The sequence below is a fragment of the Ictidomys tridecemlineatus genome, chromosome 9, assembly GCF_052094955.1.
Source record: "Ictidomys tridecemlineatus isolate mIctTri1 chromosome 9, mIctTri1.hap1, whole genome shotgun sequence".
NCBI lineage: Eukaryota > Metazoa > Chordata > Mammalia > Rodentia > Sciuridae > Ictidomys > Ictidomys tridecemlineatus.
Window position 1 is genome coordinate 133,676,088 of NC_135485.1, and position 13,797 is coordinate 133,689,884.

Consider the following 13,797-nt stretch of genomic DNA (forward strand, 5'->3'; position numbering starts at 1 on the left):
TTTGCATGCTGACCTGCCCTTTTCTAACCTCAGTTCACTCACCTATATAATGAGCATAATACTAGTGTGTATTTCATAGACAGTGGAGAGGAGTGAGTAAAATAGGAAGGTATAAAATATTTAGCATAAAGACTTTTATTGGATAAGCATTCAATAAGCTGTTACTTTCCTTTCCTCTGCAAGGACGTATTAGTTACTTTGATATAGAGGATGTCTTTCTAAGTGTAATGTCATTAGCAGAATATGAATTTAAAGTGTCTATGGTAATAGCCTGCACATTCAGACTCAGTTTAAGAAAATTCTGCTCATAGCTAGGCATGGTGGCTCATGCCTGTAATCTCAGCAGTTTAGGAGGCTGAGGCAGAAGGATTGCAAGTTTGAGGCCAGTCTCAGCAATTTAGCAAGATCCTAAGCAATTTAGTGAAACCCTGTCCCATAATAAAAATAAAAAGAGCTGTGGATATGACTCAATAGTAGAGCAACCCTGGGTTAAATTGCCAGCACCAAAAATAAATAAATAAATAGGGCTGGGGATATACCTTAGTGGTAAAAAGTGACGTTGGGTTAAATTCACAGCTTAAAAAAGAAAAAAAATTCTACTTTACCTACTCATGATGAAAACTTGAAAAGTGCAGATGTGTATGTGCATATATACACAGAGATATACTTAAATGTATGTATATGTATCACATACTGTGATATATATATAAACATGCATACTTATATATAAATACATACAATCGTGTGTGCCCCATGGTTTGAGTTATAACTATAGGAAAAATGTATAAATCTTGCCACATCTATATTTTTAATATTTTCTCATGTTAAAAATTTGGGGAATAAGAGGAACTGAGTATGGCGGTACACACCTGTAATCCCAACTACTTGGGAGGCTGAAGCAGGAGGGTCACAAGTTGGAAGCCAGCCTTAGCAACTTTAGTGAGAGTGTCTCAAAATAAAATAGGTTTGGGATATAGCTCAGTGGTAGAGCACTTGTCTAGCATGCAGAAGGCCATGGGTTCAACCACCACTACGGACAAAAAACTAAACATCAAAAAGTCCCATTCTGTGAGTCCCTACCTTTGGTCTTAAGCACCCTCCTCCCCAAAAAATTCAAATTTGAAGTTATCATTATTCATTAAAGAGATGTGTCTCACTATATTGCCCAGCCTCCCCCAAACTCTGAGGCTCATGTGATCCTCCTTCCTCAGACTGACTAGTAACTGGAACTACAGATCTGTGCTACTGTGCCTTTTTTGTTTTTGTTTTTAAATAGAGAAATCCTTTGAATATCTTCCCTGTTTCTTCAGGATAAGCCTAGAAATGAAATTCCTACATCAGAAACATGAGCTTCTTTTAGACTTTTGATAAATGGTACATTGCTGTCCTGGATGTTTGTTCCAGCTTATATGAGCAATGGCTTATCCTTTCTTGTTATTCCCAGTGTATTATTTATTGGTCTCTAAAAAGCATTAGTAGCTTTTGAAAGCCTAGTTACAGTAGTAAAGTAGAATGGTATTAATGCTCAGAGAATTTTGTTTTTACAAAAGCTTTAGAATATAGTAATATTTTGCAGTCTTTTTTAATTCATTTGTATTGTGTATATAAGTAAAATAAATAGTATCCAAGAATACACACAGCTGTTCTCCCGGAGATTAAAATATAAGGTGGTCACGGACACATGTAATTAGGATGTACAGAAGATTATAAACACACACATGTACATACATACATGCACATACACTTCTTAAGATACATTTTAAAAGCAAATAGTAAAGTAAAAGTTGCCTATCAGGCTACAGACTTGAGTCTTTCCTACATTGAGAAGACTATTCTTGAGCTGTGTTGACTTGTCACCTCCACAAAAAATATCCTTGGGCTTATGGTACTGTTTTCTTTTCTAAACATTATGCATGAAAAAATACTGATAAAGGTAAAAATTGAGATTCGTTATCAATTTCAGTGGTTTGATTAAAGGTTCCCGGTGGTCTGATTAAAGGTTCCGTCTTGGTATTCCTTATCCCTCACATGGAGATACTGTCAATAGATGATCTTTATTTCATATTGATTACCAATAAGTAAAAGTAACCAGTCATTTAGTTTCTTTTGCCTCAATCTTAGCAGGTTTACTTACTCCAAGAAAGAGATCTTTATTTGGACTAAAGGGAACTGTTTTTGGAAACAGCACGTGGGTTCTTTTTCGTAATAAGGCAGAGGTAGGGGAAGGTCCTAGAGAATAAATAGTAACAGAAGAAATTGGAAAAAAAAAAAAATCATGGGTTTTTTGCAAATCCATTCTGACGCTGCACTGTTGGGTAAACTTTTTAAAAAATCATTTTATTCATTTTTATAAATATTGCTGTTAAATATTTTTTCTCTAATTAATTCAAATCATAAAACGTATGTCACCTTGTTATTTTAAATTTGTATCTGTCAAAACTTTTTGAGTTTATTCGGCAAACACCGAACACTTAATATGTAGAAGGCAATGTGTTATGAAAATTTTGTGACAAACAACTTCAGGGTAACATTTTGTTTCAAATGATTTTTATCTTAAATTCAGGGAGGCTTTTTCTTGTTTTAATGAGGTCTCCAGTCATCATTTCATTGGTTTGACTTTTTGTGTTTTCAATTAACTTCATAGTCACAAAGTTGGTGATTTATCTCCTTTTACTGTATTTTAATATGTACTTTTTTGGTAAGAAGGTTAGTTTCTCGCAAAAAGATTGTTTAAGTAGATGACGGTGTAAATGAACACCTTCGTTTCCAAACGAACAAACAGAAATGTAAGGGCACCTGGGTTTCAGACTGCCCTTAGGGGAGCCAGCGCCCGGGGCTGCTGCGTTCTGTTTGCTGCGTGCCTGTGTAGCCTGCCCTGTGGCTTCTGAAAGGGAGAGCGACCAAGTCGGGCTCGGAAAGTAGTGGAAGCTCCTTACTTTCCAAGTCCATGCTTTTGGAATATTTTCTAGATGTGACGTTTTTCATTGGCGTTCCTGTTTTAAAGTGTGGTTCTTTGAAGGGAACTGATCGTGTTGCATAAGCTACAAAAAGGCCCAGACAAGTTTAAGAGCCACCGCTGCTCCCAGCTGCGGGACAGTGTTCGGGCGCTTCCAGGAGGACCACCTGATTAATGGCTCTTTTGCAGGGGGCACGACTGCAGACTCGGCTTCCGCAGGGCGTCAAACGAGCCCCGTGCCGCCGAGGGCCGGTTCCCGGCCCGGCCGCCGGGCGCCGCAGCCTCAGGTGTCGCCGCGGCCGCTCGGGCGGGCGGGCGTCGGGACTTCCTGTCTGGGCGCGGGGCGGAAGGATCGCGTTGCCAGCCGGGCCGCCGCCGCCCTGCCGTTAGGTGGTGGGGTTTCTCAGCCCGGCGGCGGGAGGCGGGCCGGCCGCGGCTTCCTGTCGGAGGACGCGCAAGGATCCGGGCGTCGGAGTGTGTGCGAGTGCGTGAGTGTGTGTCGGTCGCACGGCGTGTGTCTCCGGCCGCGGGTTCCGCCTCCTCCCCTGCCGCCGCTGCTCACGGTGGAAGTCAATGTGAAGCAGCAGCTCCAGCCCCGGGATAAACATGGCGACGTCTCTGCATGAGGGACCCACGAACCAGCTGGATCTGCTCATCCGGGCCGGTAAGGACAGGGGAACTTTTCTCCTGTGCATCGGTGCAGCGGCAGAGGGGGTGCACAGAAGGCGGGGTGCCTCCCCGATAGCGGTCAGTGCAGGGGGAACAGTGTCCACCTCAGTCACTGGGGCGGCCGGGGAGAGGGGGGAGTGAATGAAGTAATGGAGGCGACGAATCAGGAAGTGATCACCTTGGAGAGTAACCTGCCTCGAATCCGGCGTTGTCGCTTCAGGGTGGGTTCGGCGAGCGGCGACGGCAGCTGCCGGGAGGAGCGCTGGCAGCGGGTGCTGGGGAACCGAGCCGCGGTTAAGTTGGGGACTCGGGGGCGGACGAGTTGCGCGCTTCACCCCAGTTGCCGAGGAACCAGGAAGTGAGTGAAGCTGTTGTCTCTCCGCTGCGCCTGCCACGCTGTCTGGCTGGAGAGGCCGCTACTGCCGGCGGTCGGGGGCGGCGGGCTTCCCGGGGGACGCTCGCCGCCCCCCTTCAGACTTCGCCTACGCATCCGTGACTTCCGCATGGACCGGGCAGCCCCGGGCGATGTCCGGTGGACCGGTACCCGCCAAAAAATGCCCGGACCCTCCCTCTTCCCTATATCCCCGCATTATGCAGCTCAGGAGTAACGGTCCTGCAAAGGGTCACTTAATAACGTTGAGGAACCGGGGTGCTACGGCTCCCAGGGGCTCGCCTCTCCTCGTTTAGTGGGTGACTGTGAAGAAACTAGGTTTATGCCCCTTCCCTCGTGGGGTGTGTTTTGGGGGGAGAGAATGGGAAGGACACGGAGTATATTTCGTCCCCCTGACCTGGTGCGTCGGGGCATGAGGGAAGAGCGTTTATTTTTGTAAACAGTGGGTGAATGTGAAGGAGCGGGGCGGGCGGGAGGGAGTCTTGGCCCCAGGGAAGTCTCCGCACGGAATTGCCCCCTTTCCCCTCCCCCCCAAACCTCCCACCATAGCGGAAGCGCCTAGGAGAGGACAGAACCCGCGGGATTGACAGGTCTCCGGTTCCAATCTGCTCTCTGAGATGTTCCAAATAAGAACGTTGATTTCTGGGGGCGGGACTACGGGCCCTCGCTGGGCCAATGAAGATTGGGCGGGAGTGAAGCTGACAATGTACGCATGGAATTGGAGGGAAGAGGAGTGTAAACACGGAAGTGGCCGAGGGGTGGGGGATGTGCAGCGCCACTGCTGCAGCGGAAGGGCATGGACTTAAGTTACATAGAAAAAGCAGCTTTGCTTAATAGCAGACGGCACAGTGAGGGCCCTAGGTCGTTGTAGCATGGCTTGAATATTATTTGCTTAATGTAATAATAAATATACATGTTCCTTTCTCCGGATTCTGTGTCATATCACTGTCGATGGGAATTGGAAAATGAGAAATGTCCAAGGAATAGTAATGCTAATAAGAAAGGTCTTGCACTTTTTCTATCCATTGTTTTTAGGTAGGAAGTCTTGAAATTAGTTGTTTGGCTGGCAAACTATGTAATGCAGTTCGATTGAGGATAAAACATGAACACGTGTATCTTTAAATTTAACAGAACTTGAAAATCTGGAATCATGTAACCATATGTATTGTATAACACATGGTGAATAGCCTTTTATTCTATGAATCGTAGTATTATACTTTTCATCAGTTCCAAAGACAAATCACAGTATTCTGAGTAGTAATTGAAATGAAGAATTTTAAGTTTTTGGACTGGAGATATAGCTCAGTTGGTAAAGTGCTTGCCTCGCATGCACAAGGCCCTGGGTTCAATCCCCAGCATCAATCACACACACACACACACACAATTTAATGAATGCAAGAAAGCACAATGAAAACTTCCTTTTTATGTTTTCGGTCTGTTAATAATACAATATGAATTAATATAAATTTTTGACTTTATATTATTTGTACGGTCAATAATTACAGTTGGTTGGGTCAGTGATAATGGTGACTGCTGAATGAGAGAGGTTGAAAAGTACAATAAAGGTGAGAGGGTTTAACTTCATCAGTAGAAGGCATTTTTTCCATTAGTCCTTGGGAATGATCAGCAAAATGAAGTGACCTGTAGATATAAACAGTGTTTGGTTTGAATATACAGAGTTTTGTTTTCTTTTGATAATGGTGTACTTCCCACCCCTCCCCCTTGGTGCTAGGGATCTGAGCCTGGGGCCACAGCATGCTACATAAGTGCTCTACCCAGTGAGTTACACCCACAGCCATGATAAAAGTTTTTAAAGAAATTAAATGTCCTTTTCCAGCTTTACTGAATTTCTTTAGTACTGCAGAACTTTAGTTATGTCTTTTACTTTTCATGTTCTGGCAAGCTGTGTACCTTGTTTTCATAGCTCCAGAGTGCACAAATAAGAAAGACTATATGTTATACAATACCATTTTTGATCATGATGTTCTACAAAGAATATGTTTGGGGACAGGGGTTGTACTTCAGTGGTAGAGCACTTGCCTTGCACTGCGTTTGATAAGTTAGAAGAGATATCCCAGAAATTAAGATGCATGGTTCTAAATTTTTATTGCTGCCAGTTTCTGTCATGTTAGCAAATTTTGTATTTGTAAAATGGTCAGGGCACACTTTTTATCTCTGAGGGAGGTCATTAAGAGTGAAGAGAAAATTCTTCCTCACAGAGATTTTTATGATCTAGTTGAGAAGATACATGAAAATCTCTATGATGTATAAATGTAAGCCTAGCTGTGGTGATTATAATAATAGATTGATGATTAGTGTGGAGTGGTAACTGCTGTCACATATTAAAGTACAAGAGAATAGACTTGCTAATGTTTTCTTCCTTTAGAACTTAATTATCATGTATATGTACTCCTTCAGCCTTCAGTATTTATGCTGTCAATGGGGTGTGAGGATGAAGTAAATGAGCTTATTATATATCACTATCATTTATATACACAGAATATCTTTGTGGTCAAGACTTAACACACTTTATAAAACTTTCACTGACAACAGGATTTGTAAAAGTGAGCCTTGACCCTGAAGCAAGGAGTTGAGGATCTTTATCTAATTATCACTAACACTAGGTTGTCCTGGTGACTTATGGCTTCATTTTCTCTGACAGGGTTAAGTAGATGACCTCTAAGATTTTTTTAAGCTCTAAAGTTATAATTGTCTCGAATATTTAATGGAAAGTTAAAGCTCTTCTTTTTCTTTTAATTATACTGCGAGTTTGTCTCTGTGGTATTACGTATTTAAGAGGTAAATTTATTTATAAATGGGTGACAAATTGGAATTTGAGGCTATGTACATACATTAAGTCTATTTATATAGTTTAATAATTAAGGCTTGGTTTTAGTATAGTTAGCTTAATACAGGAAAACAAATGTCTGGCATTAATGCTTAGAATTTATGTGAAAGTATTGTGTGTCCATGGTCTGGATTTCCTCAAAGATTTTGGTTTAAAATATTCTACCTTTGGGGCTGGGATTACAGTTCAGTGGTAGAACTCTTTCCTAGCATGTGAGAGGCACTGGGTTTGATTCTCAGCACCATATATAAATAAATTAAATAAAGGTTCATCAACAACTTAAAAAAAATGCCACCTTTGTATTACCACATATGCATTCCTTGACATCTTTTTCTTTCTTTTTTTTTTTTTACATTTGAGAAGTAAAGGCATCAGAAGTTCTGTTTTATAATAGTTACTAAATGAAGGGGAAATTTTTCTCTGAAAGGTTTGCCTAAATATTTTCACTTGACAAAAAAAAAGTTGTATTTTGTTAGCATTTGTCATGAAATTTGAAATTGTAAATTTTATTTCTGATTTACTATGAAATGGAATATCTAGTGAAGGTTAAGTATCCTTTATCTTGAAATGCTTGGGACCAGAAGGGTTTCAGATTTCAGAGTTCTTAGGATTTTGGAATATTTGCATAAAAGCCAGAGTATTTCAGATCTGGAGTGCTCAGCATGTATCAATAGAAAAAAGAAATAGCAGTATGTGAAAAAAGACAGGAAGCATGTGTTGAAATAAAAATTAAAATGGTATTAATTTTCTTAAAAAAATTTTCCTTTGGGGGCTGGTGGTATAGCCCAGTGATAGAATTCTGTCAAACCTTCATGAGGCCCTGGGTTCAGTCCCTTGTATTATTAAGGGGTGGGGGTGCGGAAGGGGTGCTGGCTGGGAATTGTATTGAAATTGACCTTCAGAATTCATTGCAGCATTAATACTAAAATTTATATAAAAATGAATTACAGAGTAACATTGTTGTGTAAAAAGTCAACCAGGATAACTCAACGTAAAGCAATTTAATTTTGAAACCAATTTTATGGGCAGAGAAGGATGTCTTGACATTTAAAATAACTATGTACTCTGTAGTTTAAATGTTCAAAAAATTGCAGCTTTTAAAAAGTCCTTAATATGTAAGTGGACAAATAATGTTTTACTTATAGAAATGGAATAGTAATTTTTCATTTACATATTGATATTTATATTTAGAAGTTAAAACTCATAGAAATGAGTATAGAATGTAATTATTATTAATTACATTTGATGATAAATAAACAACTGTGTACCTTAAAAACCATATTCTCTGATCTGGGAATTCTGAGAGTCCCAAGAGTCTTATCTGGGAAGTTAAAACTATTTTCATGATGATACTAAAAAATCATTTGTTTTTTCACTTTCACAAGTGTGCTAGGAGTTTGCTAAAGGCTGTGACACAGTATTCCAACATTGAATGAAGGAGGTAAATCTGTCTGCCTTCAAATAAATTAAGTATTAAAAAGATGTTCAGGGATGGGACTGTAGCTCTGTGGTATAGTTCCTGCTTAGCATGCGGGAGGCCCTGGGTTCAGTCCCCAGTGGTGCAGGTATATGCATGCGCAACAAAAAAGATTTGCAAAAATGTAAAAAACAAAGCTACTCTGAATTTTTTGTTTTAAAAAAAGTTTTTCATTCATTGTATTATAATGTGTAACTAATTAAAATATATTTAAAAAGTTTTTCATAAAAACATTTGTTTACAGGGCTGGGGATGTGGCTCAGTGGTAGAGCTCTTGCCTAGCATGCATGAGGCACTGGGTTCTATCCTCAGCAACACGGAAAAAAAAAATAGGTAAATAAATAAAGGTGTTGTGTCATCCTACAACTTAAAAATAAATGTTTAAAAAAGAAGTTTGTTTACAAGTAATCTGTTTATAAAAGTTTACAACATTTGTTTAGAAGTTTTCATAAAGGTGTTTGTTTACAAGTAATTATTTTAAAATTAATTAGTATTTTAAAATTTCTTTTAATTTCAAATATGATACAAATCTATAGACAAGACCTTATATTATCAAACTCTGGGGTCCTCTGAATAGAAACAGTTTGAGAAGAGCTGAATTACAGTATTCCTGTTCAGTCTCTATTCAGTATGGTAGCCAGTAGCCTATTGCGTACTTGAAATGTGACTGAGAGTTTTAAATTTTTTTATATTGATTACATGTTGAAATGGCAATGTTTGGGGTGTATTGGGTTAAACAAAGGTGTTAATTTTGCTTTTTAAAATGTGGCTACAGGAAAAGTTTATATGTGTTGCTGTTATTATTGGACAGCTTTGGTTTGGAAAATAGTATTTAATTATTTTTCTTGGAAAATAGTATTTAGTTATTTTCTGTTATAGTTTATAACACAGATACATTAATTAGGTCAAGGGCAAAAAAAACGGTAGAGTACCCAGACTTTTACTTTCCCCTCTTTTCGTTGCCTTCATTTGTATTCTTCATTACTATTGTTGTTATAGCCTGTGCATGACATAAGTAAGTGTGTGGTGGTTGAACAGTGATGATCTTGTGATACTGGTTTGTGGTACTGTTTGTAGGAAAGTACTCTGTCACTTAATGGAACATCTTAACATTTTCCCTCCATTGCTCTCAAATGAAATTGCTACTAAATTTTGTTTTTGACTTGAGAACATTGTTATGAACTAGATCCATTGCCAGCATTCTCTTATGCAAAGCTGAGAGGTATGCCTCTTGTCAGACTTAATTACCAAGTTTGGTATTTTGTAACAGCTGTTGAGTGAGTCTGGAATAGTCTACCATACAAACACGAGTTGATTAGAAACATAGAAATGGAACAAGAATATTCCTACCAGTAGTAAATGAAGACATGGGCAATTTTTATTTTTGGCTGTGTTTAAAATGAAAATAGTTTTTGAAATGTATTTGATGCATTTATTTCTTCAAGGAGGATTGACTAGTAATATGAAATACTAGAAAGTGATACCTTTCTGGTTACTTTCAGCTTCATTTGTTTCTGTTTAAAAGGAGTTGCTTGTTTTTCCTCTGTAAATTTCATACACAGGTTTAGAAAGGATACTTACTAGTCTCTCAGATTTTAAATAAGAGGTAAGGAGTGTTATTTTTCAGCTATTGCTTTTAGTTTACTTACTTTGATTGCACAACACTGTTAAATTTATGGTTATGCTTTAGAATTGTGTGTAGTTTGAGTTTAAATTTTAATTATTCATCTGAACAAAATAGTATTGAAAAAAATTGTTTTAATTATAGAAACTTGTATAAAAGAGGTGGCTCTTAAATTTCGGTTATCAAAAACCACTTGTTGCTGGGCTGGTGGCACACAATGAGGATGAGGCAGGGGGATCAAAGTTCAAGGCCTGTCTGGGCAACTTGGTGAGACTCTCCTTCAAAAAAATAAATAAATAAAAAGGACTGGGGATGTTCAACTTGGTAGTAGCATACTCCTGGGTTCAGTTCCCAGTACTGCAAGGAAAAAAAATTACTTCTGTTAACAAAAGTATAGACATAGTGCCTGTTTTTACCAAATAGGTATTCTTGGAACTGTCAGTGGTACATTATTTATTGTAAATTGAGAGTGAGCTCTTGGAATTTTGTGTTTAGCATTATTTGAGTTGGTAAATAAAACTTGTAAGAAGTGAAAGAAGTAAGCATCGAAAAAGAAGTGAAATCAGTGGTCTCAGACCTTGAGCTGTTGTCTTACAGAGGAACTTTTAAAATTATATTTTATTATACTTAAGTTTTTGACATCCTCTGAACTATTAGCTTCATGAAGCTAGACAACCTATTCACACTGTATCCCAGATTTGTAGCACAGGGCAGACACTAGTGAAATACTCAGCAACCACTTGTTGATTATCCTTAAACTGTTAGTTCTCTGGTTGATAATTCTTAGATGTCATATACATATTTTATATTCTCATCCTAAATTGAAGATATAAATTTTCTTATAATATGTATTTATCTTACCAAATAAATTTTTAAAAAAGGCATTTCTAGGATATAATATGTTGCACATTGGGGAGAAGGGAAGGTCAGAAATATCTAAAAAAACACACTTTAAAATTTTTTCTATAACAACAAGAAATTAAGGTTTTGAAAATATGCCTCAAACTACATAAGAATTTTTCAGGCACATAGTATGTGTTAGGCAAATTTCATTTTGTTCATAAATTAATTACTTAAAAATCTGGTAAATTACTAATACTGAATACTTCAAGTCTGATTTTAATATGGTAGAGTTTTAGGGTGTGTCTTAACACAATTACATAAGGCATTAGTTTACACAGGATAGTTTATTAATAGCACCTAAGACAACAGCTAAATTGCAGCACCAAGCAGACTTTTAAAGAGAATGCTCCTAGATTAAATTTTTAAAACCCGTGTGCGCTTTCCAGGTTCAGTAGTATATGTGAATATTGTAGGGAGGCACTTTGAAAAAATTCCTGAGAATAGTAATTTATTTTATACTTACTACTAAGTTTCTTAAAAAATTGAGCTAGAAGGGCTGATTGAATCCTTTGCTTCAGTGAAGCTGCAGATAAGAGTAAGCAGGGTCACCTAAAGATAGATTTACTTAGAGGTTTGGCTGCCTCTCTGGAACCATTTAGCTTTGAGCAGATTTCCATAAATGGAAAGAGCAACTGGAGAGACCTAGTACCTTGGTTGAGAGTGTGGATGATGTGCAACAGGTGGTGGAACCGTCTCTGGATTTTTAAAATAAATGCTCCCCAAATGACTGGTGCTTAAAGCTGAAGCTTTAGCATTGGTGAATTCTGAAACCAAGTGGATTTTTCTCCCCAGTTATAAGTTTCCTGAAAATAAAGATTCATGTCATTAGTGAATAGAACTTGTGAATTTGAATATGATTTTATGAAACTTGTGTAAACATTTACTTTCAGTTTCTTGAGAGGACACCTTGAGAAAAATCTATCAAATTAAAAACTGCTACACATATATGTTTTAGAGCCTTTTACCAAGGAAAGTATTCAGTGTTTGAATATATAATGCAAAATTAATAAAACATTAAGAAGTTTGTTCCCCACTTCCCTTGGAAGGTCAGTGGGTTGTTCGACATTCAATACATAAAAGAACATTGAGAATTATAGCAGCTATAAAGTTAAGATAGCTCCCTTGACCTCAAGGAGCCTATTAGTATCTTGTGGGAGTGTTAAGTTGTCACTGTTTATCAAGTTATTTATATGCCAGACACTGTGCTAAGTTTTGTTTTTTTGTTTTTAATGGGAATCACATCATTTAATTCCCCAAACTGTTTGAGGTTGGGGCTGGGGTTGTGGCCCAGTGGTATTGCTTGCCTCACATATGTGAGGCACTGGGTTTGATCTTCAGCACCACATAAGAAAAAAAATAACAAACAAAATAATGGTATTAAAAACTATTTGAGGTAAGTAATATTCCTGGTTTTTGAAGAACATTGAGGCCTAAAGAGATTGTTACTTGCCTAAGTGGCAGAGACTAGAACAATTTCACAAGTAACTTAATATCAAAGCATGAAAAGAAGTGGTAGAAGAGACACCCAAAAGGTGATGGAATTAGAAAAGGCTTTGTGATGGGGGGATAACTGTTAAAGAAACTTAAACATCTCTTAAGAGAGCCAGGTGTGGTGGTGGGCCTCTGTAGTCCCAGCTACTTGAGGATGAAACAGGAGTATCACTTGAGTCCACAAGTTTGAGACTAGCCAGGGCCAATCTCAAAATAATGAAACAAAAACAGAAAAAATCTCAAGGTAAAACCTAGCAAAGTCAAGTGAAGTTCCGAGGAAAAGAACAAGGTTATTGTGAAGAAAGTTCCCAATTGTCCTATAGCTAAAGTTAATGGGTGTTGTTATACATCTCAGGCAGCCCTGCTCATTCAAGAGAGTCTCTGTAAGAATTAAACTAATTTATTAAAATCATTTAGAAATAAAAAGTGTTTCTGAGCAATTCTGTTAAGTATTTTCTTACTTGTAGTTTTTAGTGGCAATATATCAAAATATATAATTGACCTTGTAGGATTGTTAATCTACACCATCCTCTCCCTGCTTCCCACCCCCAAGTTAATTTTGGCCTAAAATTGATACAGACTTCGAATTTCAAGGGTCTTTTTTTTGGTTTCCTTTGGATAAGATCCAGAAACTTCTCATTAATTTTTCATCAGCCTCATTGGTTGCTTTTTGAATGCACATTCATTAAGTGTAAATACTACCTTATTTTGGTTTTAAGTTATTTCTGTAAGTAGTTGATATAGATGGGTATATCAATAGAGTTGTTCACATGGAAGATAATTTATAGTTAAAATGTCTTAAACAGTAAAGTGTGTAGTTCATTTTTAATTCAGTAAAACTTATTTTTCCCCCAGTGGAAGCCTCAGTTCATAGCAGTAATGCACACTGTACAGATAAGACGATTGAAGCTGCTGAAGCCTTGCTTCATATGGAATCTCCTACCTGCTTGAGGGATGCAAGAAGTCCTGGTATGTGAACTGTTCATCTTACTGTCATATTACTTCATATTAGAATGAAGACTTTTTAATGCCAGAGTATTATTGTTGGACTTCTCAAAGGTCTAATCTCCTTTTCCTTTTTAGACTGACAAATTAAAATTAGTGATAATTTTAATAAAATGTTCAAATATTACTTTAATTTGATAGAGATAGATACTTAATTCCAATTTATGATAAATGCTAAGAGCAGCTATACTTTTTAATTCAAATAGGGATCCCTGTGTTTTATTCAGGAATAGGAGAAGTAAATTATGGCTTATTGGTCAATATATTAATTCATGATAGTATATCTTTAAATTTGAAATAGAAATGTCAAATACAGATTAATCACGCATATTCAAAGAAAGCCAGAGCAACATTAGTGTGTAATACCATACAAGATAGCAATTTGTATGTACTGTTTTTATTGACCTAAAAACCAGGACTATTTCATTAAATA

At 37.8% G+C, this 13,797-nt stretch overlaps 1 protein-coding gene across 14 annotated transcripts in view; it reads left to right on the forward strand.

Annotated features, from left to right (window-relative positions):
- Window positions 1–13,797, forward strand: part of Elf2 (E74 like ETS transcription factor 2) — a 103,698-nt gene that overhangs the window by 79,582 nt on the left and 10,319 nt on the right. For 12 of the 14 annotated variants that reach the window (XM_078022115.1, XM_078022118.1, XM_078022120.1 and 9 more), the window contains one exon: window positions 13,215–13,328. In XM_078022115.1, coding sequence (XP_077878241.1) covers window positions 13,215–13,328 — 114 coding nt within the window. Of the gene's footprint in view, window positions 1–3,309; window positions 3,621–13,214; window positions 13,329–13,797 lie in introns of those variants that run through there. The other 2 variants (XM_005327574.4, XM_005327575.4) reach the window with 1 other exon arrangement.